We start from the raw sequence: 26,402 nt of genomic DNA, 5'->3' as shown, positions 1-26,402 counted from the left end.
AAACTGATTAAAAATAAACTAAGATGAATGTACAAAATGTATAAGGATTTTTTTCAATTTTGACCCATTTTTAACCCTTAAAAGCTATTTTAACTGGATAAAGACCCATAAAAAACGATCTGTAAAAAAAATCTAATCATTTGAGACCCTAAGCGCCACCCTGCGACTTTTAGTTTCATAGGGGATAAAGTTTGAAAATATGGAGACAGACAGACAGACATATAGCCTTTTATATATGATTACAAAATACTATGTTGTATTATGGAATTAAATAAGTATAAGCCGTTTTGTTATTAAGATAGATGAAAACAACTTCAACATTGATTCTCTCTCTCTTTATATATATATATATATATATATATATATATATATATATATATATATATATATAGAGATATCCCATTGGTTAATTACCAAAGGGAGTTTAGAAATATTCTTATTTATTTGTATAAGAAAATTTTTTTAATTAAATAAATTAATGTGTCAGACGAGGAGAGCAATTTGTTGATTATTACAAAAAACCACTAGAGACCTGATCTCAAACTTAAAAGCCTTTAGAATCATTGTAAGAAGGTCCAGTGTGCAGAGAGCAATATGTCAAAGATAAGATTACATAGAAAATTTTTTTACATATTTTATGGCTCAACAGTGTATTATCTCAAATGAGATGCTCATTTTAATTTTTTGTATGAGAGTGTCCATCATCATCATCTGGCTTTCTTTACTTTCTCCAAAGTTGTGTTAGTCTCTTTTACAAGATTTTATGCTAATTACAAAAATAGGTTTTTGTCCAGGTTTTAAAATTAATCTGGATTACCTTGCAAGACTATGTGTTATCACACTTGATGCTGACGTTGTGTCCCATGGATTTCTTTTCTTTCCATTTTTCTTCCGGTTCTGGCCATGTCATCATTTCCCGAGATTTGGCAACTGTCAAGTGGTGCAGTTTCACGCCTTAAAACATGTATATTTGAGTTCAGCACCATGGAAAACCTCTATATATAGACATACATATCAAGTTTTTGAGCAATATGAAAAAAGAGCTCCAAAAAGGCATGTTTTTTTAGCCCTAAAAATCCCAGAATTTTGTCAGGGTCACCCATACTGAATTTATATTAAGAACAATGGCCTCCACATTTTGGCCAAGTTTCAGGAAAATCTAATGAATAGATCAAACACTATGGGGCAAAAAGTGTCATTTTGAGGCATTTTTGACCTCTTTTGAGTCCCTGGGGATGCCGAATCCCAGTGTAAATAGATTACGGTGCAGTTTCAGGACTTAACACATGTATATTTGAGTTGACCACCGTGTAAAACTACTATATAGTCAGACATATCACGCTTTTGTTAACAAATATGAAAAAAAGAGCCACAAAAAGGGATGTTTTTAGCACTAAAAGTCCCCAGGGACACGAACCAGAATTTTGATAGTGTCACCCATACTGGATTTATATTAAGAACGATGGGTCCCACATTTTGGCCAAGTTTCGGAAAAATCTATTGGATGGATCAAAAGTTATGGGGAAAAACATGTCACTTTTTATCTCTTTTGAGCCCCTGGGAACACAACGGGAATTTTTGGAAAAAAAAATTTTTTACTGCACACATCTATTTGATGAGATACAATTTGTGGCAAAATTTCAGGAAAGACTAATGGACGGTTATCTGGCAATAGTCCGGATACACGGACACCACTGAAAGAATAGGTCCCTCTCCGATAAATCGGGGGACCAAATATATAAAAATGAGAGGGTTTTTAATGAAACTGTTCAGTCCAGCTGTCAGTTCTGTTTGTTGGAATAATGGGAAAGTTTATGCATGTTTGCATAAATTACCATAACACATCTTAATCCCATTTACGAGAGAACACAGTCTTAGTACAATTATGCATATACATATATTTCCATTCATACCAGAGGTGAGGAGTTTGAGTGAGAAATCTTTGAAGGAGTAAGTGTAAATGTTGCTATGTGTAAAACTTGCAAGTTGGAAAACAATGACAAAAAGTATGCAAAAAAATGAACCTTTTTTTTTTCTGAGAATTAATACTGAAACAGGATATGTAGTGCAAACAATTTCTCACATACATTTTAATTGAACACGAGTTTCTTTTACCCATTATGAGGGAAATTCAGCTTCAGTCATTGCTAACCATATTACATAATCATATTTGATCACTTTTACACACCGGTTCTCATTGGATCGCCAAAGTTAAGCAACATTGAACCTGCTCCGTACCATGTACGTGACCATTTGGGAATACCAGGGGCTGTATGTAGGAGGATGTTGACGCCTTCCTGCAAGAACCACAAAAGCATAACATCATCATCCCCCTTAATGAGGATATACATGTGACTGGGGATTGCTTGTGAAATTAATATTCCCATGAAACTTCCCCTCAAGGAGAAAACAGTTCAACCTGCCTAGGCATAACATATCACTGCATAAATAAACCTTAACAGATTGGATTTGAAGCCAATTCAGCATGCAAAGTTGTTAATTGCTTTTTTATTATTAATTCACCTTCCCTTGTTAATTGAACCTGATACCGCAACTCTTCTTCACCTATTCATCTAATAGCTTTTATTTATTCTTTCAACATGGTCATACTATGAGAGTCTCCTGTACTGCACAACTCTCCCTATACTGTCTAAATTTAATCTTCCTCCAAGGTCATCAGATCTAAAACTGTTCATAAGCTTCACATTACAAATCCATTGTATCATCTTCATATCAGTTCTTTCCATGCAACGCATGACCATTTATATTTTTTAGCAAAATTCCCCATTTTTCACTTACTTTATGCTAATTAGACCTTGATATAAACAATAATCGAAAAAAAAAAAAGACTTGAGTTGCTTTTTATTTATATACACATAATCTAAATTAGCACATAAACATTCTGGTATCAGAGACAACTGCCAAATGAAAATCACAGAATAGGCAAATTCCATACAAAAAAAAACAAACTTTCAGATAAGTATCAAGAAATGTCAAGTGATATGAAAGTGATACAGGCTAAAACTAGATTTTAAAAAAACTCAAATGCATCTAAAAAGGCTCTTCAAATAATGAAAATTCAGTCAAAATAATTATCAAAGGAAATCATCTATATATATAAAAGCGAAAATGTATGTATGTATGTATGTACGCTTTTCCTCGATTCACAACTTCTTAAAACTTTTTATATCATCTATAAATTGTAATATCTCAGAGTTACCCACGGAGCTCGCTTGTCTATTTAATTTTATTGACTTTCAAACGTTAATTATTCAACATTTCCTGCATTGGCACGCGTTACATTCAGTTTTCAGTATAAAAAAAAGCGAAACTCGACTCTAATCACAGGCCGAAAGCCAGTTGTCTCAAGAGAGCTAAGTAACGTTTGTTCAATGTCGACTTCGTCATATCAGACTGTAGCTTTCATTTCGCTCCTCCTAATAAACAGGGAGCGGGTTTTTAAAAACAAACAAACCGATTTATTCACCTCATTCAAAACTGTCCCGCACAAAATGCTAACTGTTGAATACCTATCGCCGTCACGTCAATCAAAAACACGCACCTGTTTTTTTTTAACACTTTACTATTTTCCAACTGCGCGTCGTGAAGGCTTAATTTTTTTTCACGGGCACCTGTTTTTTTTTTTCACATTTTCGGGTTTTTTTCACATACCCCGAAAAACACCCGGGCAACGCCGGGTACCCCTCGTTAGTCTATATATATAAAAGAAAATGTATGTGTGTTTGTGTGTCCGCTAAAAACTTTCAACAGGCATGACGAAAATTCACAAACTCGGTATCATATTGAAGCTCCATCCTTCACTCGAAAAATATCAAAAAATTGACCAAAAACGTTCATTATTTCACCCCAAAATCGACAATTTTCGACAGGGAGGGGGGGTCAACAAAAACGGTCCTCTCGTGAGGACGACCAGTTCTACGCATGCGTCAGATGATTCATGACATGATTTACTTCAAATAGTTGAAAAACTGACTAAATTTCATGTACATCGCGTTAGCTCAGTTGGTTAGTGCATTGGTTCGTTATCTAAACGTTTTGGATTCGAATCGTGGTGTGAGATATCTTTTTTTTTTTTCGATTTTTTAAATTTAAATATTGAACCAGTGTTATTTAAGCCATTTTTCACGTAATGTTCGTTTTTCTGTTTTGTTTTTTTTTTTACTTCACTTATCCACCCCCGACCACACACCCAAAAACACCCGGGTACCACCGATTTTTTAAATATTTAATATCGAAACAGGCTTATTCAAGCCATTATTCACGTGTTCGTTTTTCTGGTTTTTTTTTTTTGTTTTTTACATTTAACATCGTTCGTTTGCCTAACGTTAGTTTTTTTCTGTGGTTTTTTTTTCAATGTTTTGATGACCCCCCCCCCGCTTAAGTTTTAACGTTGTTTTCTTTTTTTTACTTCGCTTATAACAAACAAACCTGGTCATTGACCCGAATAGCTATTGCTCTACGACTTCCGTGCGCGCACCTGTCAATTTGGTTCTTACTTAAATAAATTCAAACATCTTTCAGTAACTTATTCTGGCTGCCCAATTTTATTTTCAAACTTCGCCTCAGGGCTTCGGGTTCGATCCTACCCGCCCTCCCCGGTTTCTTTTTTATTTAACAGCATACACACCTCCAAACACCCGGGCACCCCCACTAGTTACATGTAAAGTCATAAATTCCTACCATATTGGCATACTTAATAATAATATATTAGTCTAAAGAAGCTTGGATTATTTTATAATTAAATAAAAAATGCAGTTTAAATTCCTAGTGATACAAACTAAGTTCAACATATCACAAACTTAGAACTTGTATAAACCAACTTACTGCTGGAAATTTTACAATTACAAAGGGGGGGGGGGGTTCAACTATATAACAGTGAAAAATAAATATAAAACCTTAACTGTGAAATAGAAAATGGAGATCATCAGCTGTTTACCATGTAGCTGTTTCAGAAATTTAAAAACGGAACCACTGTTAAATTCATGACTCCAGTGGAACATACCATTTCCCCCATAACAAAATGTAGACACAATCCACTTACTATTAATATATAAATATATAATAAATAATAACTATGAATATAATAAATAATATTAAAACATTACTCTTAAGAACTATTCTGTGATCTGTTAGTTAGCATATAAATTCTATAGGAATACAGATGCATATTAAAAAACTTTAATACCTTTGGTACCAGAAAGACAAATAGAGGTAGACGCAATTGAATAACTTTGACGTCATAAACTATCTTCCTAGTGTTTTGCAAGTGTTTTAGTAGATATTGTCATTCCATTGTGATGTAATCTATTATGCACAGAGACAAACAAGATCCAGTGTTTGAGTAATATTAAGATTGATGAAATCGTTTCTCTTTTAGAGTCTCAAAAAAATCAAATACAAACTTTTAATAAAATTGGTTCATCTCATATCAAAGATTTCAATAATATGAAAACATGAAAAGATCTATACTATAAAATAGCAAGAACTGTCTTGAAATAGAATACACATTGAAAAGAAATAATTGAGATATGATTTTATACAAGAGTGTGATACAATGTACACAATTATATGCATTAACATTGAGAAGGACTCCTTTTTGTTGTTGTTTAAAGAATCAACTTAGGCTGCTAAGTCCGCAAGAGGAAATTCTCAAAACCAGAGAATAGTCTTCAAAGCCATAGAGGTTTGTGTGTTTGTGAGACAAAAACAGTTGTTTATTTTCTTTGTTCCATGAAGGTGTTTATCTTTAGAATGGCACAAAAAAAAGGGCAGCACATCGGAATGTTTAATTACTGACAACACGTGTACAGCATATATAGATAATTATTTGCATGAGTGCATATTGCAAACACACATAGTCAAGACAACAGAACTATTGCTTACAAAATACATCAACAACTACTCAGAGAGGTGGAGGGGTAGAGAAGGAAAGAGAAGGGAAAGATATAGAAAGGGTCTGTGGAAATAGAGAGATATGGTAAAAGGGAAATTGAAGGTAAAAGGAGAGAATGAAATGAAAAATAGAAAGAAACAGTGAAACGGAAGAGAAGGTGAGAGATAAAAGGCGGAGGGGCAAAATGAGAGAGCAAACAAAGAAAATGAGAGCAAAACAAAGGGAGGGAGGGAGAAAGAAAGCAAAAGAATGAAAGAGGGAAAGACAGAAAGCAAGAGAGACAGAAGGGGAAAGCAAGAGAAAAAAGAGAAAGCAAGTAAGAGAGAGGAAGGGAAAGAGAGAAAAGTAGAGAGAGAGAGAGAGAGAGAAAGGCTGGCAGAGAGAGAGAGACAGAGAGAGAGAGAGAGAGAGAGAGAGAGAGAGAGGCTGGCAGAGAGAGAGAGAGAGAGAGAGAGAGAGAGCGAGAGAGAGACAAAGGCTGGCAGAGAGAGAGAAGAAAGGCTGGCAGAGAGAGAGAGAGAGAAAGGCTGGCAGAGAGAGAGAGAGAAAGGCTGGCAGAGAGAGAGAGAGAGAAAGGCTGGCAGAGAGAGAGAGAGAGAAAGGCTGGCAGAGAGAGAGAGAGAGAGAGAAAGGCTGGCAGAGAGAGAGAGAGAGAGAAAGGCTGGCAGAGAGAGAGAGAGAGAGAGAGAGAAAGGCTGCAGAGAAACAGAGTGAAAGAGAGAGAAAGGCTGGCAGAGAGAGAGAGAGAGAGAGAAAGGCTGGAAGAGAGAGATAGAAAGGCTGGTAGAGAGAGATAGAAAGGCTGGTAGAGAGAGATAGAAAGGCTGGTAGAGAGAGATAGAAAGGCTGGTAGAGAGAGATAGAAAGGCTGGTAGAGAGAGATAGAAAGGCTGGTAGAGGAGATAGAAAGGCTGGTAGAGAGAGAGAGAAAGGCTGGTAGAGAGAGAGAAAGGCTGGTAGAGAGAGAGAGAGAAAGGCTGGTAGAGAGAGAGAGAGAAAGGCTGGTAGAGAGAGGGAGAAAAAGGCTGGCAGAGTGGGAGAGAAAGGCTGGCAGAGTGGGAGAGAAAGGCTGGCAGAGTGGGAGAGAAAGGCTGGCAGAGAGAGAGAAAGAGAGAGAGAGATAGAGGGGGAGAGGGAGAGAGAGAGGGAGAGGGGGAGAGAGAGAGGGAGAGAGAGAAAGGCTGGCAGAGAGAGAGAGAGAGAGAGAGAGAAAGACTGGCACAGAGAGAGAGAGAGAAATGCTGGCAGGAGAGAGAGAAAGAAAGGCTGAGAGAGAGAAAGGCTGACAGAGAGAGAGAGAGAGAGAAAGGCTGACAGAGAGAGAGAGAGAGAAAGGCTGACAGAGAGAGAGAGAGAGAAAGGCTGACAGAAAGAGAGAGAGAAAGGCTGACAGAAAGAGAGAGAGAAAGGCTGACAGAAAGAGAGAGAGAAAGGCTGACAGAAAGAGAGAGAGAGAAAGGCTGACAGAAAGAGAGAGAGAGAAAGGCTGACAGAAAGAGAGAGAGAGAAAGGCTGACAGAAAGAGAGAGAGAGAAAGGCTGCAGAGAAGAGAGAGAGAGAGAAAGGCTGGCAGAGAGAGAGAGAGAGAGAGAAAGGCTGACAGAGAGAGAGAGAGAGAAAGTCTGGCAGAGAGAGAGTGAGAAAGTCTGGCAGAGAGAGAGTGAGAAAGTCTGGCAGAGAGAGAGTGAGAAAGTCTGGCAGAGAGAGTGAGAAAGTTTGGCAGAGAGAGAGAGAGAAAGTCTGGCAGAGAGAGAGTGAGAAAGTCTGGCAGAGAGAGAGTGAGAAAGTCTGGCAGAGAGAGAGTGAGAAAGTCTGGCAGAGAGAGAGTGAGAAAGTCTGGCAGAGAGAGAGTGAGAAAGTCTGGCAGAGAGAGAGTGAGAAAGTCTGCAGAGAGAGAGTGAGAAAGTCTGCAGAGAGGAGTGAGAAAGTCTGGCAGAGAGGGAGTGAGAAAGTCTGGCAGGAGAGGGGAGAAAGGCTAGCAGAGAGAGGAGAAAGGCTAGCAGAGAGGGAGAAGGCTAGCAGAGAGGGAGAGAAAGGCTGGCAGAGAGAGAGAGAGAGAGAGAGAGAGAAAGGCTGGCAGAGAGAGAGAGAGAGAAAGGCTGGCAGAGAGAGAGAGAGAGAAAGGCTGGCAGAGAGAGAGAGAAAGGCTGGCAGAGAGAGCGAGAGAGAAAGGCTGGTAGACAGAGAGAGAGAAAGGCTGGCAGAGAGAGAGAGAAAGGCTGGGCAGAGAGAGAGAGAGAGAAAGGCTGGCAGAGAGAGAGAGAGAGAGAAAGGCTGGCAGAGAGAGAGAGAGAGAAAGGCTGGCAGAGAGAGAGAGAGAAAGGCTGGCAGAGAGAGAGAGAGAGAGAAAGGGCTGGCAGAGAGAGAGAGAGAGAGAGAGAGAGAAAGGCTGGCAGAGAGAGAGAGAGAAGGCTGGCAGAGAGAGAGAGAGAGAAAGAGAAAGGCTGGCAGAGAGAGAGAGAGAGGCTGGCAGAGAGAGAGAGAGAAAAGCTGGTAGAGAGAGAGAGAGAAAAGCTGGTAGAGAGAGAGAAAGGTTGGCACAGAGAGAAAGAGAAAGGCGCAGAGAGAGAGAGAGAAAGGCGCAGAGAGAGAGAGAGAAAGGCACAGAGAGAGAGAGAAAGGCACAGAGAGAGAGAGAAAGGCACAGAGAGAGAGAGAGAAAGGCGCAGAGAGAGAGAGAGAAAGGCGCAGAGAGAGAGAGAGAGAAAGGCGCAGAGAGAGAGAGAGAGAGAAAGGCGCTGAGAGAGAGAGAGAGAAAGGCGCTGAGAGAGAGAGAGAAAGGCGCTGAGAGAGAGAGAGAAAGGCGCTGAGAGAGAGAGAAAGGCGCTGAGAGAGAGAGAAAGGTGCTGAGAGAGAGAGAGAGAGAGAGACAAAGGTGCAGAGAGAAAGAGAGACAAAGGTGCAGAGAGAGAGAGAGAGAGAGAGAGGCTGGCAGATCGATATAAAGAGAGACAAACACAGGTGCAAAAATGTGGTGGGGGGGGGAATAGTGACACATAGACACAGAGAGAAAAAAAGATATAGTCAGAAAGAAAGAGATACACACGCTTTAATAGACAGAATAAAACTTTTTTTTAATGTCATTGCCTAAGAATTGTACACATAAATAGAAACACATTAAAAGACACAATAACTTCAATCTTGATTGATTTTAACACTGAATTTAGGTAAAACTTTCTTCATTTTTTTTTTTCTTCTGTGGATTTTCATCTAACAATTATCACCACTCAACTTCTTTCCCCTACCATACCAAGCCCATCCATTCCCTCTCAAATCTATTTACTTCACTTTTTTCTGTTTTTTTCAGCCTCCTATTCAAGAAGCACTGTTCTTCCTCTCTAGCTCCATAGTCCATTATGCCAATATTTAGCCTCTCGGCAAAACTATCTTCTGTTTTGAGTACCCCACAAAAATAAAGAACATTAACAAAACAGGAGAAAAAAAAAAGAGAGAGAGAGAGACAGCAGAGTCAAATAAGATGTCAGAAACAAAACAAAAAAATAATAAACCTGAATAACTTGAAGACGACAACATTTTGACTATGTGATGAATTCTTGAAAAGCAGGAACCTCTTCTTTTCCTACATTGAAACGGGTCACCGCTAACAACGCAAGAACAAGATGTAGCTTCCTCTTATCGTTTTTCCACTCTCTTGTGTTCTTGGAAGATCCTCATGTCGGATAGAGAGGAAGGTATTGTTGCCAGTAACATCCGCCATCACAAGACACAATCCACACCCAACCCAATGTACAAGTCGAAACTTTTATTCCGATACATAAAACAAAAAAAAAAAATTATCACCTCTGCAAACCTTTGAAATAAATATACTGTTTTCTTACTTCCTCTCGGTCCTCCTCTGCTTCCACCATCTTAAAGATAGACACAATTCTTTACGCTGGCGTTTTTTTTTTTTTTCTTTCTTTCCTATTTTTGAGGATGTTTAGTTTTGCTTTTCCTCTTGGAACGTCTATTCTTTAGGACAAGAAGCAAAAATGCATCTTGTCAAATGTGTTGTTATTGAAACGGTCTATCAGAAATTCTTTGACTTTTGTGTCCTTAGACATTCAAAGTTGTAGAAAAAGAATCGAATAGCAAAGTAATATCAATGTGTCAAAGATTCTACAAAGTTTCTATCTCAAAGTATGTAAAAAGGTTTTATTCAAACAGTTTTAAAAATATTTAACTTCTACGATTAAAGCTATTTTAAGGGGCACATAATTTTCTTCCAAATGTCAGCCAAGCAAACTCTCTCTCAGATTGTGAAACATAGGATCATTTACCAACTGATTACACAATTATGACCTTGTCCAGAATTCACCCTATATTAAAAAACAAAAATATCAAAAAATATGTACCTGTTTGACGCGACAAAATAGAATTATATTAAAAAAAAAAAAAATACCCAAATTAATCAAATAGTTTTATTTTTATAAAGAAAATAGTTTTTAAGTGGGAACTTGTAACCATTACAACATAAATCTCGTGAGTTATCTCCCTTTTTTTAAATTGGTTTCAAAATGGTGGACAAGACAGCCACTTTTCCATTACTAATAAAAGTTGATTTTCTCATTCAAAATTAAAACTACTTATCAATTAACGTGATCTTTGGAATATAATATTTTTATTTCGTCAAGGTATGTACATCATACAGATATTTTCTTATATTTGTTTTTTAATATAGGGGCAATTCTAGACAATAACCCACTGTAAAAATCTTCCTTAGGTTAGATTAGTTTGTATGTTAATCTATCATAAAGAGAGAAAAGTTGTATGCGCCAGCTAAAACTTTGAAACTACCCAAGATACTCATACAAACCTTACATTATTGGATTCTGTGTGACTTCAAACTGGTTATTGTAAAAAGAAAAAAATAATAATTAAAAAATAAAATGTGATATTTATTCCCCTTGAGATCCCTAGGAACCAAATTAGTGCATGTGTTTGGTGAAGGGTTAGGGTCACTTTCTTCCTTACTGGCAGTTGTTTTTTCTTTCTATTATAGTGAACCAGTTGTTAGAAAGGGATGGGAAGGGATTAGAAGAAAAGATGTGTTCAAAAAGTAATGTGATTGAGAATGTTTCAAGAGAGAAGTTTTAAAAAGAAACATGTTATACAGACTTTTTTTGTTATTCATATCTGTGTCTAGCGCCATATAAAGAATTTTTATACTAATGTAATGTTGTCTGGGAACCAACACTTTGTAGCCTCAGTTGCAAAGCGGAAAAAGAATAGAAAAGAACTTAAACTCGCCCTTTTTTGTACAACATTTATTTCCTCGGACTACTGTTCTCATCTTGAGTGTGATTTTCACAACGTTTCAGTCGATATAACCTCCAACCTTCTTCAGGTGTATCTTGTCAAACTCGGAAATTTGGACAGAATGTTGAGTGGAGCCCTTTATTGCTCTTGTTCCATCAGCCATGACTGGATAGAGGTCCTAAGTAATTCGCAAATGTATATTTCGGTCGCCCACACTGAGGATCGAACCTTCAACCTTCAGGAGAATATCACTTTTACAATTGATTTTTATATTTTTTTTATTAGTATAGAATTCAATACGATATGGGAACCAGTAATTATAAACAATAGATAATATATACAAGTAATAAGTAAAAAGATTAATATATACAAGTAATTAGTATAGAGATATACATTAATATATAGTAATGATTAGTAATAAATGGTGATATTTATAACTAGAAATAAAAAGTAGGTTTAAGGCTCCTAAAATCCGTACTAGAATTGTCTGCAAGGGTTCAAAAGTTCTACAAAAGTATCTATCTCAATGTAAGGACCCGTGGCGCAGTGGTTAGAGTACTGGGAAAAATCAATTGTAAAAGTGATATTCTCCTGGAGGTTGAAGGTTCAATCCTCAGTGTGAGCAACTGAAATATACATTTGCGAATTACTTCATGGCTGATGGAACAAGAGCACGCTACCTCCGTGAAGTAAATAAAGGGTTCCGCTAGAAATTCCGTCCAAATTCCCGAGTTCAACAAGGTTATATCGGCCGAAACATTGTGAAAATCACACTCAAGATGAGAACAGTAGTCTGAAGAATAATACATATACCCAATCCTCATCAGCATCTCTCGTTATTGTTGTAATGTTCCTCATGTGATGGTCTTCGCAAACGTGGTCTGAAAAATGCTTCTAACGTGATCCCGAACATGCTTTCAAACATGACTGTCTTCTTCTTTATAGTCTTTTTCTTTACCAGTGACGTAATTTCCCATGCATTTGCATATGTGCATCCGTACTCCATTACATTATTCCTTTTAAATTTTGTTCATCTAAAACAATGCATATTACCACTGAAGTGTAAAGGCTACCGTGATAAGGCCAAAATTACCGCAAGATATTTGTTCAATTATATTTAAATTTTTGGATGGAGCTTAGCAGACGGAGAGACCTATAGGGTTAGAAATTCTTTTTAACCATGTCCAAGAAAGAGAGGCTCGTGGTTGATAAATCATCTAAATGATATGTTGAGTACAATTTTTCATTTTATTTCGACAAATTATCACTTTTGTGTTATTTTTTTTCTTTGTACCAAAATGGCTGGTCAAAAAAGATGCCGCTATAAAAACTGTTCATCAATGAGAGATTTTTTCAACACTGTCTTGCAAAATAAAAAAAATGCTAAGATAGACTTGGGGCTCAAAAGTTCTACAAAAGTATCTATCCCAATGTAAATAATAAAACAAATAGGAAAGTTTGATTCAATGCAATTAGCTACTACTGCCAAAAATCTTCACAAAGTTCAACAAAAAATGGACTAAGAGATAAAAAGCAATCTCCTATTCAAAATGAAACTTGAAATAGTGTCTATTCTCAATTCATTAGGCTATACATTTTTTAAGCCTGATTAACAGCATATAAATTCTTGGAGTAATTAAATCTGAAGAAACAGTACCAAACAGATTCATTGGGTACACAATTATTCTTTTCTTTTAGAATGACAAATTTTGCTTCTTGTCATTTTGAAACATCTATTCTTCAAAAAATCAATAGCCACAAAAAATATGTCTCATAAAATGTGCCGTTATTGAAATTCTTTTGTTTGTCTTTAAAAATACAATTTACAAAAAAGACTCAAAGTAGTAGGTAAATCCAGAGTAGATGAGAAATAATATAGCAAAAAAGTTGGATTACATACAATTCAATCGAAAAGTAAAAATCAGAGTTATGTAGAAGAGAGTGAGTGTATATAAACAGCATCCATTTAACAGATTCTGTTTGACGTTGTGATGTATACACTGTGTTGTCTAGTAGGAGTGTGAGATTGTGTATGCATAATGTTCATTGTGTGTGCGGCCGCTTCTTCACAAACACAGATAGTTAACAAATGTGACACAAACTTTAAAAAACAGTTCTTCTTACAATCACGAATAAAAGTATTTCTGCTTGTCTCAGACCAAATGACACATACCTTCTCATGTCCAAACTGCAAAAAAACGGCATAACGAGTTATATTTTACATGGATTGTATTCTTATGGATTCCCTTGTCAAAGGTTGGCATGCTGAGTCTCTTTCTACATTTTCACTAGTTCCCCCTTCTGCTTTCAATGAGGTCGTATACACGTCTGTTTGCTAAAGCGTTTCTCACCAACTCTTTAGCTTGATCTCTGCTCTAACTACGTATATCTCCGTCAGCAAACAGACCAAATCACATGTCGTTTACATAAACTAAATCCTTGTTTGCTTAACCAAATTCCAATCTACTTTAAAATTTTTAAATCAACTTCATTTATTTTGTTCCTGACTAAACATTCCAACCTGTAAATCCAAATTTTCCAAAATTTAATTGTTTTATTTTACTAATAATAATAATTGACCAGGTTACTCAGCGTTACCCTGGCATGCTAATATAATACTACAACAGATGAAAAGTCAGTCTTTCCAGCATATTACTTACTTCCAGGATCAGAGGAGTCCAGCTTTTCCCAACCAAATCCCAACCTCTGCTTCTAATTCAGACCTGCTTCTAAGTACAAATAACCAAAAACAAAAAATCTTTGTTGAATCTTATATCAAACAATTGTCTGTAGAACACTACACCACAGGACTACTTCCCAACTGACAATAACATGGTCATTTTCAAGTCCAATGTAAACAAGTTCTGGTTGTGCCATCCTCTTAAATAATCAAATTCTCACAAATTTCCACCATTACTTATGATCACAATGTTGTCTCACTGATCACCCAACACACATTAACTTTTATTCTTGAATGACCTACAGCCTTGATAAACAGTAAATACCCTTATAAAAGAAAAAAATAAGAAAAACAAATAATGCCATTCCAAATTAACTGAGAGTTGTCCTTATTTTGCAGGACATTTTTTAAATAAGCTGAAAGAAAAAAGGCTTTGCCTTTATCAGCATTGTTGTCTTTTTTCTGTGAACTTGTCTGTATGTCACTTACCTTGACTGAGGAGTTATGAATGTCCAAACAGAATTTGATTCTCTGGTGAAAGGCGGTCATGGGCTCCCTGGTTGAGTAAATATCACTTGTTTCCTTTGACTGCACATAACACTGATCATGGTCAATGCTTGCTTCAATAACACCATCACGAATGGCCTAGATGAAGAAAAGAAATGGAAAGAAAAAAAATGAGATATGTAGCAGATAGATTTCAGAACTCATGGATTTAATCATTCATTGAACACCTGAAAAGCAATAAAATTTATCCTCCTAATATTGTTGAGTAGATGGCAAATCAACCCTTTTAGGGTTAATACTAGAAAAGGGGAGGTGACGGTGGTTGAGTATTTACCGATACTGACTGGGTGTTCCAAGTCCAAATTTGATTTGTTCCACAAATCATTTTTACTTAAAAATGTTGGCAACCTTCATGTGACCCCTTACATAAATACCCAATGCGTTGTAAAAAACAACTAGAAGATAAGGATAATAGTTCAAATAATTAAATAAAAAATTATACAATTTACTCATCTCCAAAATAGTTCCAAACTAATTCAATAATATAATTCTATCTTATTCAGACATCACTGATCAGTTCCTTCAATTTATGTTTATCTATAATCCTCTTCAATTCTTCAGTGATCTATCGCATGTCATTTTTCTATAGTCCACACAAGTTATTGCTGATCTACCTTCTCTTCTTTTTTCCCACAATTGCCAAAGGTACACCTGTGGTCAATGGATATTCAATAACGATGATATGCCTTTTGGTTCAGTATAAAGCTTCTTGCTTGTTAATCTATCTTTCCAAATATAACCAACGACGGCTCTCAACATTCAAGCATAAATCCCAGCCAACCTGCTTCTCATGATACTTATAAGTGTCCAGCATTCATTACCGTAAAACAAAACACCATCTATTGTTGATCCGAACAACTGAATTAAGTTTCTATTTTTGGTTTCATTTCCAAATTTTATCCAAATTATTCAGCACCTTCCAAACGAAACTAATTCAAACTTCCAACTGTTTGCTTTCTAAGATATTTGACATCTTTTATTATGAGGGGTATCCCAAAAGTAATCCCCTCCATGTTTTTTTTATTCTGCCCAAATGGATCAGAAGGGATTGCAAATTGCATTGTTATGATGACTGAACTTATTCATAACCTGAAAGTTTCATCTCTGTTGCAGATACTGATGGTGTGAGACTTCAAGAAAGCAACTCCTGTCATGGATGTGCGTCAGAAGCAGAAATGTATTGAGAATAGTGGTACTATGTAGAAAAAGAAATACTGAAACACAAAAGGTTACTTATTTTAATGGTACTAGTTCTGTTTTCATAGCTGTTAAATTTTTTGAGTTAAAAATTAAAAAAATTAGGAAGCTTTGCTTCTGGAACAATCTTCATACATTTCCCTTCAATGTTTTCTTTTTAATAAAATAAAAACTTTGTCAATAAAAATAAGTAAATAAAGTGGAAAGTTGTTTAAACTTAGCAAGGCCAGAGTGTCTGAAAATCTCATTTTGGTCACATCAGCTGGTTGGATCATTCATAACTTATGGAAAACCTACATTCAAAAATGACAGAAATTCTCCCGGTGCAGTTTAGTGAAAATAGATTCAAATAAAATGGTAGGCATTTTCTTGTGCTTGGATCTTAATCTGTATATTAATATAATAGTGTGTGTGTGTGTGTGTGTGTGTGTGTGTGTGTGTGTGTGTGTGTGTGTGTTATTTTATCACGCTAACATCTTTTTTCTTCCGAGTGACTTGTTTAATTGTTATGACCTTCCATTTCTTGGAATAAATAATTTTATCAAGAATTTTTCATAAGTTTTGGTTTCAGTTACAGATGATAGCACTTGGGTCATCTATTTTTTTTTTATAAATAATTTTACCAAGAATTAGCTGATGGCATCCAAATACTTTTTTTTTTTTTTAAAATTTTGAAATTATGACTCTATATAATATATGAAATCTGGACAAATTAAAAGATCATATTTAAGCTTATTTTACGACCGGGCAAAGCCAGGTACCCCTCCCACTAGTACATATATATATATATATATATATACATATATTTTTTTTTTTTTTGAAATCTCAATTTCAAAAGAATCAATAAAAAATTGTCTAAAACAATATATATATATATATGAAATCTGCATGAATTAAAATATCATATTTAAGCATATTTTACACTCGGACTACGCCGGGCAATTCTGCTAGCTTAGATAAATTCTTTGGCAGTTTTAACAAACGAGCTTCAACAATATAAGGGTGTCCCCATTTACACTGAACATCCACAAAAATGCCAACATCAATATATTACATATGAAAGAGTCTGCTGTGGAATTTCCACAGATCCCGCTAATAGAAGATTAAAATGAAAACAATGAATGAAATAATTAAATCAGAATTTAAATGAAATAACAAATGTGAAGACTTTTCTAACTAGGTTTTTTGTTTCAGATTTTTTCATATTATTTGGATTCTTTCAACTCTTGTCCTTATCTCGAGTTCTATTCTCACAATGTTTCAATCAATGTAACCTCTGCCTTTCTTCAGATGTAGCTGGTCGAACACTGAAATGTTTCTGTCGAACCCAGGAATTTGCACAGAATTTCAAGTAGAACCCCTTATTTAATTCATGGGGTAGGATGCTCTTAAAATACAATTGCAGATTATTTAGGACTTCTATCCAGTCATGGCTGACAAAACAAGAGCATGCTATCTCCGTGGATTAAAATTCCAGCAGAAAGATTCCAAAAGTTTGGCAGAAAGACAGAAAAGATTCCCCAAGTTTGACAAGATGCACCCGAAGGCAGGAGATCATATCGACTGAAATGTGAAAATAACACTAGAGATAACAGTAATCCAAATAAGCTAAATAATGAGGGATACTTTTTGTTTTTTAGTTGACTCTTGATTATATCAGAAAACTTTGAATAATTTTTATAGAGACATGGAAATGTTAAACCCGTTCCCTTTCCCTCCAGAGATAAATACATTATTAATTTGCAAGCCTGGTCGCACAAAGATTTGTGCAATTTACAAAAGAATAAATTCAAATCAGTCATTCGATATTATCAACCATCATCGCTGATTTAATTTACTTAATAAAACCTTGAAAAGAGAAATCAAATAAAAGTTCATCTTCCTTGACTCAAATATTTAAAACTAATGCACTCCTCGCATTTTGTAATAGTTTATCTGTTGCTAAAAAAAAAAAATCATATTCCGAGATAAAATTATATTTTATATTTCTTTTAAAGTTTGGAGATTAAACTAAGTGGAGTGTTTTGAATTTGGGAAGCTAATTAAAAAGGATTTATTTCAATGTTGAATCCTACAGAATCTCTTGGCTTTATATAAAAAAAAAGATAAGGAGTAGGTAGAAAAGGTTAGTTTTATATTTAGAAAATGCATTTATTGTAGACATTATTATATATGTACATGTGTGTGATGTGGTGTGTTCCTTATAGGTTTCCTCTGACCTATCTTTCTACAAGGACTTTGATTAGGAAATGGTTAATAACATTGAATGAGTAAATGATGTTTCTGAGAAAAAAAATTATACATATATATGTGTGTGTGTGTGTGTGTGTGTGTGTGTGTGTGTGTGTGTGTGTGTGTGGAAAATTTATCTTTGATTATTAATAGCAATGAAACAGAAGTATTGCCGTTGAATGATGAAAAAAAATTTCCTCCACACTCGCCCTGTTCCTCCCTTGGTAGTTGGTTAGCCTTTTCTTTTTGACAATTAATGTTCACTGAAAGCCAAGCAATAGATATCCCTAAGTAAACGCAGCCTCTTCTCTAAGCATGGCTTTTTCTTTGCCTGTTCTAATGCCAGCCAAACATTATGTGTACTGTTAAGTTGGTTGAGAAACAGGCCTTGCATTTATATCTTTTTCCTTCTTGTGATCGAGCAAGGCAGATAGGGCCATTAATTATGTTAATAAAATTTAAAAGCAAAAAAGATCCATACACGTAGTTCTAGAAATGATACCTGGTGTTATCCAGGAGCATAGATAACAAAATAGAAAAGTTAAAGAAAGCTTCTTTTTGTTTCTACACATCCTTAAACAAGTTACTATTTGAACACTTCCCTCTAAAACTGCTCCACCTTTTTCCTTCACTATTGAAAAAAAAAAAAAAACTCAGCAGCATTTGACTAACCTTGTTTCGGGTATGTTTTTAGAACCACCATTAGTAGGAACGATTACAGTGTTTTAGGCTAAAGGATGAGAATTTATTACTGAAAGGGGGAGAGAGTCATTACTACTTCTGTGCTGAAATTAAGAAAAAAAAACAGTCAAGCGGGCAAAATATAAAAATCACTTAATTCTGACAGGTACAGGCAAGAACGGCGGTAAAAAAAAAAAAAATGGGGGAGGGGCATAGTTTTGAAAGCCGATTCATCATAATTTTTTTGTAGGTTTCCGACTACTTTTTGATTGTATTTGAAAGATTAAAGCTTACAGTTAATTTCCAAAATGAAAAAAAAAGAAAATATTTGTACATATAAAAAAATAAAAGTTATAATGATAAATGTTTTCATGGTAACATTAGAAGCTGACAAATTCAGCTAAATTTTGAAGTTAAATAAAGAAAGCATTTCATTTTACTTATATATACCTTAGTCAACTGTGTTCAGTTTCAATCGAAATTTACTTACTACAGTTTAAGGAGTGTTTTCTTAAAATAACTATATGGTCCCCTAACTGATGCCTTAAATTTTAGGGGAAAAATAAAAATTAGGTCAAAAACGTGTGTTTTTCACCACTAAAACACCCTGGGGTTCAAGCCTCAGAATTTTTCCACGGTCAAATATTCCGTTTCCAGATGTATATCAATGTGGTCTTGCTTTTGGGTAATTTTCAGCAAAATCCAATGGCTGGAAAAGATTCTATGTCCCAGAAAGTGCTACTTTTTGGCCATCCAAATTACAGATGGGTTTCTGCAATTTATCAGGCACCTTCAAATGGTGCAGAGATTCACCAGCCCAAATATGACAACAATACTCCATACATGGTTTGATAGTAGATTTGTAGAGATAGAGAATAGCTCCTGGTGTGAAAAAGTGTTAAAAGCGGTATAGAGCACCAATTTTATGAGAAGCAGAAAAAGCAATGGATTTAATATATGAACTCCAAGAAAGATTAGATGAGAAAGAAAGACAAACAAGTTTTAGAGTCGATTTCTCATCAAGAGCAGAGCTATCCATAAGATTCTCAGGAAGGAAAGGGACACGCCTACAATTGAAAGACAGTAGTTGAGTCATAACAGGATTAAATGAAACAGCTATTTCTTACCCCAACCCATAAATGAATCCAGATCAACTTCTAAATCAGCTGCATATTTCAATTGATCCAAAGATGCTGGGCAAGAAGCAATACCAGAATAAATGTTGCTACTCTGAATAATATATTCTCTGGAAAGTCATTTATATGGAGAAGAAATGGTGTTGGACTTAGAATAGAGCCCTGAGGAACATCAGCATTGATAGAAAAAGAAAATGAACCATCCAGAGTTACTCACAAGCTTCCATCAGAAAGAGAAAAAAATAATAATGTCAAAAACTTTATCACCATTACCATAACCTCAAAGTTTATGTCGAAGTGAACAAATTTTAACATTTCTTTTTTAACTTGTATATAACCATGTAAGCTTTTTTGCTATTATGTTTGTTTTTTCCATCTTAATTACTAATAGTTATTTTTTGTATAAATGTGAAATATTTCAGTTAATAGCTTTATTTTTGCTCACTTTTTTTTAAATCAATTTTTTATTTAAATTTATTTTACTTAATGAGGACTTTAATGACAAAACAAATATTCTGCATTTATGTTTCTATTCAATTTCTTTCTCCACAAAAGAATTAGACACAAGGTCAGTTTTTAATGTGGAGAAAATTGAGCTCCTAAAAAAGGGGCACTGGTTTGGGATAAAAATTTAAATTGCCTCAGTCTAGACGGACTTCTCTTTCACTGAGGATAGAAAAGATGAAGGGCAGTACTAGAAACCTCAACATATTCAAACTGAAGAATTGGTTAGCTATTTGGAACCCATGTCTGTCCCACGTCACTTGAAATATGAGTCGTTGGATGAACATCACAAAGAGTGGAGAAATAGAAGACAAAGCCAATGCAACATGTGGAGCCGGCTTTATTCAGATTGGGTGAAGATGCCATCACAAAAAGAAGTCATTGATAAATATAACGTTTCTGAATTTTGAAGATGAGGATTGATTATTCGTATTATTTGGGCTCTTCTGACTACTGTTCTCATCTTGAGTGTTATTTGCACATCGACAATGTATGCCTGAAATGTAATCCATTCAATATTCAAACAGTGATAACATCTAACCTAAGAATGAAACAGCTATTGTGAAATGGAGTGTTTTATATATATAGATATACATGCATCATCTAACAGTAAGTATTCTAAAACATATAAGAAAGACAGCATACACATATACCAAAAATAGTTTGCTTTGCTTTGTTTTACCATTGTAACAACTGTTGGAGGGGGGTATTTAATCCCTAAAGACGATTATTAAAAAAGATTCAGAGATTAGTTCGATATATGCATTTCATAGTATGTCAAACTTTTTTCTTTTTTTTTTTTTTTTGGTGCTTTTTAGCGCTTAAATACATTTAGTTATTGTAAATGATTCCTTAAAACACAAGTTTTCATTTTAGTCATCAGAGTTGAGAAGAAATTATTAAGACTTTTCTAACATTATTAGTGTGTACCTGAACATCCATCAATTTAGTTATTTATTAAACCCGCTAATGAATAAAAGTGCACCTGAAGCCTAAAATATTGTTTTCATGATGTCTTGGAATTTTCAAGTCTTCCTTTTTCATCTTTGTACGATATTCTTACTTTCCTTCATGTTGCTGCTGGTATTAATACTTCTATTTTCCTCCATTTCTCACTATTCTTCCTGCTATTTTAAAACATTTATTATGCAAACAAACAAGTGTTCGAGAGCTTAAGTATTAAACAGATATAGTATGTTTCTTGATTTTTTTTTTTTAGATGACGATTATTCATATACTTTGGATTCTTCGGATTACTGTTCTCATCATCAGTATGATTTTCACAACGTTTTCGTTGATATAACCTCAGACCTTCTTCAGGTATATCTTATCAAAGTAACTGGCATATTGGATAAAGTACTTCATAAAATTCAGTTGTAAAGTTACACTCTTCTGAAGGTTCAATCCTCAGTGCAGGTAATACTCAAAATACAATTACAAATTGCTTAGGACTTCTACCCAGTCCATGGCTGACAGAATGAGAGAGTTCAACACGATGCCCTTAAAGATCAGAGATTATATCGACTGAAACGTTGTGAAAATAATACTTACAAGTGCAAAGAATCCAAATAATACAAATCATTGATAAATAGTTTTGATTATGTGTCAATATTGCAATTAATCAGACATTGCTAAATTTAATGTTTTTATTAGTTTGAAGGAAAAATGACTACTTTTAAGAACAGCTGTAACATAGAAAGATAAGCAATTTCTTAATATTTATGTTTGTTTTTTGTCTGTTTTTTTCATTCATCCCAACACAAGAATAAAAATAAAAACTGACAAAATATCAACCATCTGCAGGTAGAAATGAGAGGTTAGGAAAGATGAAAAAATTAAATAACACAAATCAGGAGGGTGCATATGCGTAGTGGATAGAAGCAACTAAAAAGAATAAAACTTTATAAAAATTAACATAAGATGAAGAGAAAAGGGAAGTTTTCTAAGACAATAAAAAACATGATGGTAATAGTTGTGTTCGTTGTAAGTTTTCAAGTGGAGGAAAGTTTTTGCTATCCTCTTCTATTGTAATTTTTGAAAAAAAAATGATTAAAAAAGCAAAATGAAATCACTTGAAGTAATTCTACTTCATTTTTTTTTTTTTTTTTAAATTTAGAATAGAAAAGGACAGAAACTACTTTATTCCACTTCATAACTTATAGAAAGAATAAGAAAAAAAAAAAAGATAAATTGTAGAAAAGATTGACAAATAAGTGTAAAAAGTGGACTTGAAAAGTGCTTAAGTAGAAAGTTTTTGCCTTGAGCTGTTCCGGGTATGCAAGAATTGAGGGGACTGCAAATTGTTATTCTTATCAAGAAAATTTTACTGAAAGTAGTTGTAGTAATCACAAAAATAATTACGAGTGGGAGGAATATAGATATGTCATATTTTCCCCTATTTCATTGACCCAAATAGCTTTCTTAAAAATATGCATAAAACAACCGGGTTTTGTTAGACTTGTATGCCAAATATTGGTTGCAGCTTATAAGAAAATAAAATCATTTTCAATTGATTACCTCAATTTTAATATTTAGTCCTGACGATATTTTTTACACATAAATAAAGAAAGAAGGGAGTTTTTTCTCATTCATTTAAATATACTACTTCTCTCCCTATTGACACTAGGAAAAAGTAATAAATTACACATGTTCCAGAATCGCTAATATTTTAACCATTTTCATTGGCTATCTATAAAAGTGGGATGGGATTGAATAAATAGCCGACCTTTTCATTTTAAAAAAATAAGCATGTTGAGAAAGATAGGAGATTACACTTAAGCAAACACAAATGATTTCAGACAGAAAGTGTGTGTATTGAGGTCATGGTTGTTGGGGGTTTTGTATGAGAGAGAGAGAAGGATTACGCTAATAGGAATTAACTGATTAATATTTAATAATCAAAAGAAAATTAAGCTTAACATGTGTCTTTATGCTTTGAAGTATATAAAAAAAACTGTTTCCTTAAATAGGAATAAACTGCTTTACATTTATAAAACAAAAATTTTTTTTTTTAATGTTAAGTGTTGTCATCTTGGTTATGATCAAAAATCTTATCTGACCTGTTTCATTGATAGTTTTCAGAGGTAAATCACTGTGGCCCATTTGATTAAACATCTGCTTTCTAAACCAACGATTATCGGTTTGATTTTATTTGAGAAAGAGATTTCTTTTTATTAAATAAGTATTTATACTCTGCAACCAATGTTATCCTCTCCCACCCAATAAAAAAAAATTTCAATTAAGTATCGATTTGTAATGAGTTGGCGTTTGTGTGTATGTAGTAGTTGCAAGATTCCAGCATGATTTAACATGGAAAGTTTTTTTTTATTCCTATTCTTATCTTGTTGCTGCTGCTGATGTGTCTTTAGACACTTCTTTCCCATTCTAATTTTTTTAATGCATACACAAAGAGCTTACAAAGTGATCAGGTTTTAAAACTCAGCTTGAAGCACTTGCCCATTCTAGAAACATTGAAAAAGTGTGACATGGCCAAACAGATGTTGCATAAATTTAACAAACTTTAAATAGAACATTGATATCTATTTGCAAAATGATTACAAACAAAATACGAGGATTTTCATAGTAATCTATGAAGTTTATTTATATTTTTTAACAATATTAATTTACAACTTTTTTTTTTTTTTGGGGGGGGGGGGGTAAAATGAGAAAAAATAAACTGTACACAAAGGAGACGAAAAATAACCATACAATAGTCTTCAAAAAAGAGAAAAACATAAACAACATGAAAGAAGTCAAGCAAAAGTAAGAGAGAGAGAGAGAAAGAAAGAGAGAATGAGAAGAGAGATGGGGGGAAGGAAACAACGAGAGATGGGGGGGGAAGGAAACAACGAGAGAGGGGGGGAGGAAACAACGAGAGAGAGGGGGGAAGGAAACAACGAGAGAGGGGGGGAAGGAAACAACGAGAGAGGGGGGGGGAAGGAAACAACGAGAGAGGGGGGGAAGGAAACAACGAGAGAGGGGGGGGGAAGGAAACACCGATAGAGGGGGGGGGAACAACGAGAGATGGGGGGGGGAAACAACGAGAGATGGGGGGGAAGGAAACAACGAGAGATGGGGGGGAAGGAAACAACGAGAGATGGGGGGGAAGGAAACAACGAGAGATGGGGGGGAAGGAAACAACGAGAGATGGGGGGGGGAAGGAAACAACGAGAGAGGGGGAAGGAAACAACGAGAGAGGGGGAAGGAAACAACGAGAGAGGGGGAAGGAAACAACGAGAGAGGGGAAGGAAAGAACGAGAGAGGGGAAGGAAAGAACGAGAGAGGGGAAGGAAAGAACGAGAGAGGGGGAAGGAAAGAACGAGAGAGGGGGAAGGAAAGAACGAGAGAGGGGGAAGGAAAGAACGAGAGAGGGGGAAGGAAAGGATGGAAAGAATGAGAGAGGGGGAGGAAAGAACGAGGAGGAAAGGGGGTGAGGATGGAGTTAAGGAAGAAGAACAGGATGGGAAAAAAATGAATGAAAAGTGGAAATGAAGGAAAAAGGAAAAAACAAGAAGGGGAAAGGAAAGAACGAGAAGGGGAAGGGAAAGAACGAGAGGGGAAGGGAAAGAACGAGAGGGGAAGGGAAGAACGAGAGGGGAAGGGAAAGAACGAGAGGGGAAGGGAAAGAGTGAGAAGGGGAGGGAATGGAAAGAGTGAGAAGGAGAGGGAATGGAAAGAGTGAGAAGGGGAGGGGAATGGAAAGAGTGAGAAGGGGAGGGGAATGGAAAGAGTGAGAAGGAGAGGGGAATGGAAAGAGTGAGAAGGAGAGGGGAATGGAAAGAGTGAGAAGGAGAGGGGAATGGAAAGAGTGAGAAGGAGAGGGGAATGGAAAGAGTGAGAAGGAGAGGGGAATGGAGAGAGTGAGAAGGAGAGGGGAATGGAAAGAGTGAGAAGGAGAGGGGAAGGGAAAGAGGGGGAAGGGAAAGAGGGGGAAGGGAAAGAGGGGGAAGGGAAAGAGCGAGAAGGGGAGGGGAAGGGGTAGAACGAGAGAACACAAGAAAATAAAGATGGTAAAACATTTAAAAAAAAAAAAAAAGATGGAAGAAAGGAAATATGAAAAGAAAAGTAGATACTCGTGCTTGTCAATGGTTAGAATTGTTTCAAACTCCTCTTCCTTTCTACTTGTACCACAGAACATGGGAACTGAAATGCCAATTTAAGTAGAGAAAAATGACAACAAACTTAATTAAAAAAATTAAATTAAAAAAAAATTGAAACCCTGGAGACATTATCAGCAGCAACAAGATAAGAGTAAGGAATAAACAAACAAAAAAACTGTTTCCATGGTAAAATCATGCTCAACTCTTGCAACTGCTATATACACACAGAAGCGCCAACTCATTACAAATCGATACTTAATTCAAAAATTGTTGTTGATGTCATCATATTTTTTGCTTTTGTTGTTTTTATAATGGCATTTCCCTCTCTCATTTGCGTTCTGTTTACCCGGAATCTATTTCCCTTTCCAACAATAAAACCTTATTTACTCCCATGAACATTGAATATTGTCAGGTCATTTAACAAAGCTGAAACCATTTCATTAGATGCACAATGTTATTCTCACCAGTTTACAATTACGAAATGGTTACCAGTGTACCAATAAAAATTATTTAAAGTCTAGAAACATATTCTATTTTGGTCTCTGTCTGGCAATGTAATTTTCTTTATGGAAATCGCTAGAGACGAGACATGAAACCACTTGATGTAAACAGCTAAAAAATAAAATAGAATAAATAACTAAATACTTCAAAAGAAGAAACTAGACAACCATAAGTGTTAAATGAATGGATCCCAATCTAGAAAACAGCAATTCTTTATGCTTTGTCTAAAACATTGCTCATGGAATGCAAGACAAAGAGAGAAATAGGAAAAGAAAGAGAGGGAGAGAAATAGAAAAATAGTGAGAGAGGGAGAGATCCAGAGAGAAAGAGAGAAAGCCAAAGCAAGAAAGAGAGAGAAAAAAAGGCCAGAGAGAAAGAAAAAGGCTAGAGAGAGAGAGAAAGAAAAAGGCGAGAGAGAGAGAGAGAGAGAGAAAGAAAAAGGCGAGAGAGAGAGAAAGAAAAAGGCGAGAGAGAGAGAAAGAAAAAGGCGAGAGAGAGAGAAAGAAAAGGGCGAGAGAGAGAGAGAGAAAGAAAAGGGCGAGAGAGAGAGAGAGAGAAAGAAAAGGGCGAGAGAGAGAGAGAGAAAGAAAAAGGCGAGAGAGAGAGAAAGAAAAAGGCGAGAGAGAGAGAGA

General features: G+C 35.4%; 1 protein-coding gene across 1 annotated transcript in view; it reads right to left on the bottom strand.

The window, feature by feature from the left end:
- LOC145258199 (26S proteasome non-ATPase regulatory subunit 3-like) overlaps nt 1–26,402 on the bottom strand; it is a 497,578-nt gene that overhangs the window by 178,834 nt on the left and 292,342 nt on the right. The window contains exon 9 of the mRNA XM_080116096.1: nt 14,343–14,498. Within this exon, the coding sequence (XP_079972222.1) occupies nt 14,343–14,498 (156 nt within the window). The remainder of the gene's footprint in view (nt 1–14,342; nt 14,499–26,402) is intronic.

The sequence above is a fragment of the Euprymna scolopes genome, chromosome 33 (assembly GCF_053919585.1).
Source record: "Euprymna scolopes isolate OS-2025 chromosome 33, ASM5391958v1, whole genome shotgun sequence".
NCBI classification, from domain to species: domain Eukaryota; kingdom Metazoa; phylum Mollusca; class Cephalopoda; order Sepiida; family Sepiolidae; genus Euprymna; species Euprymna scolopes.
Note: the sequence above shows the minus strand (reverse complement) of the source record. Positions and strands in the feature narration are given on the sequence as shown.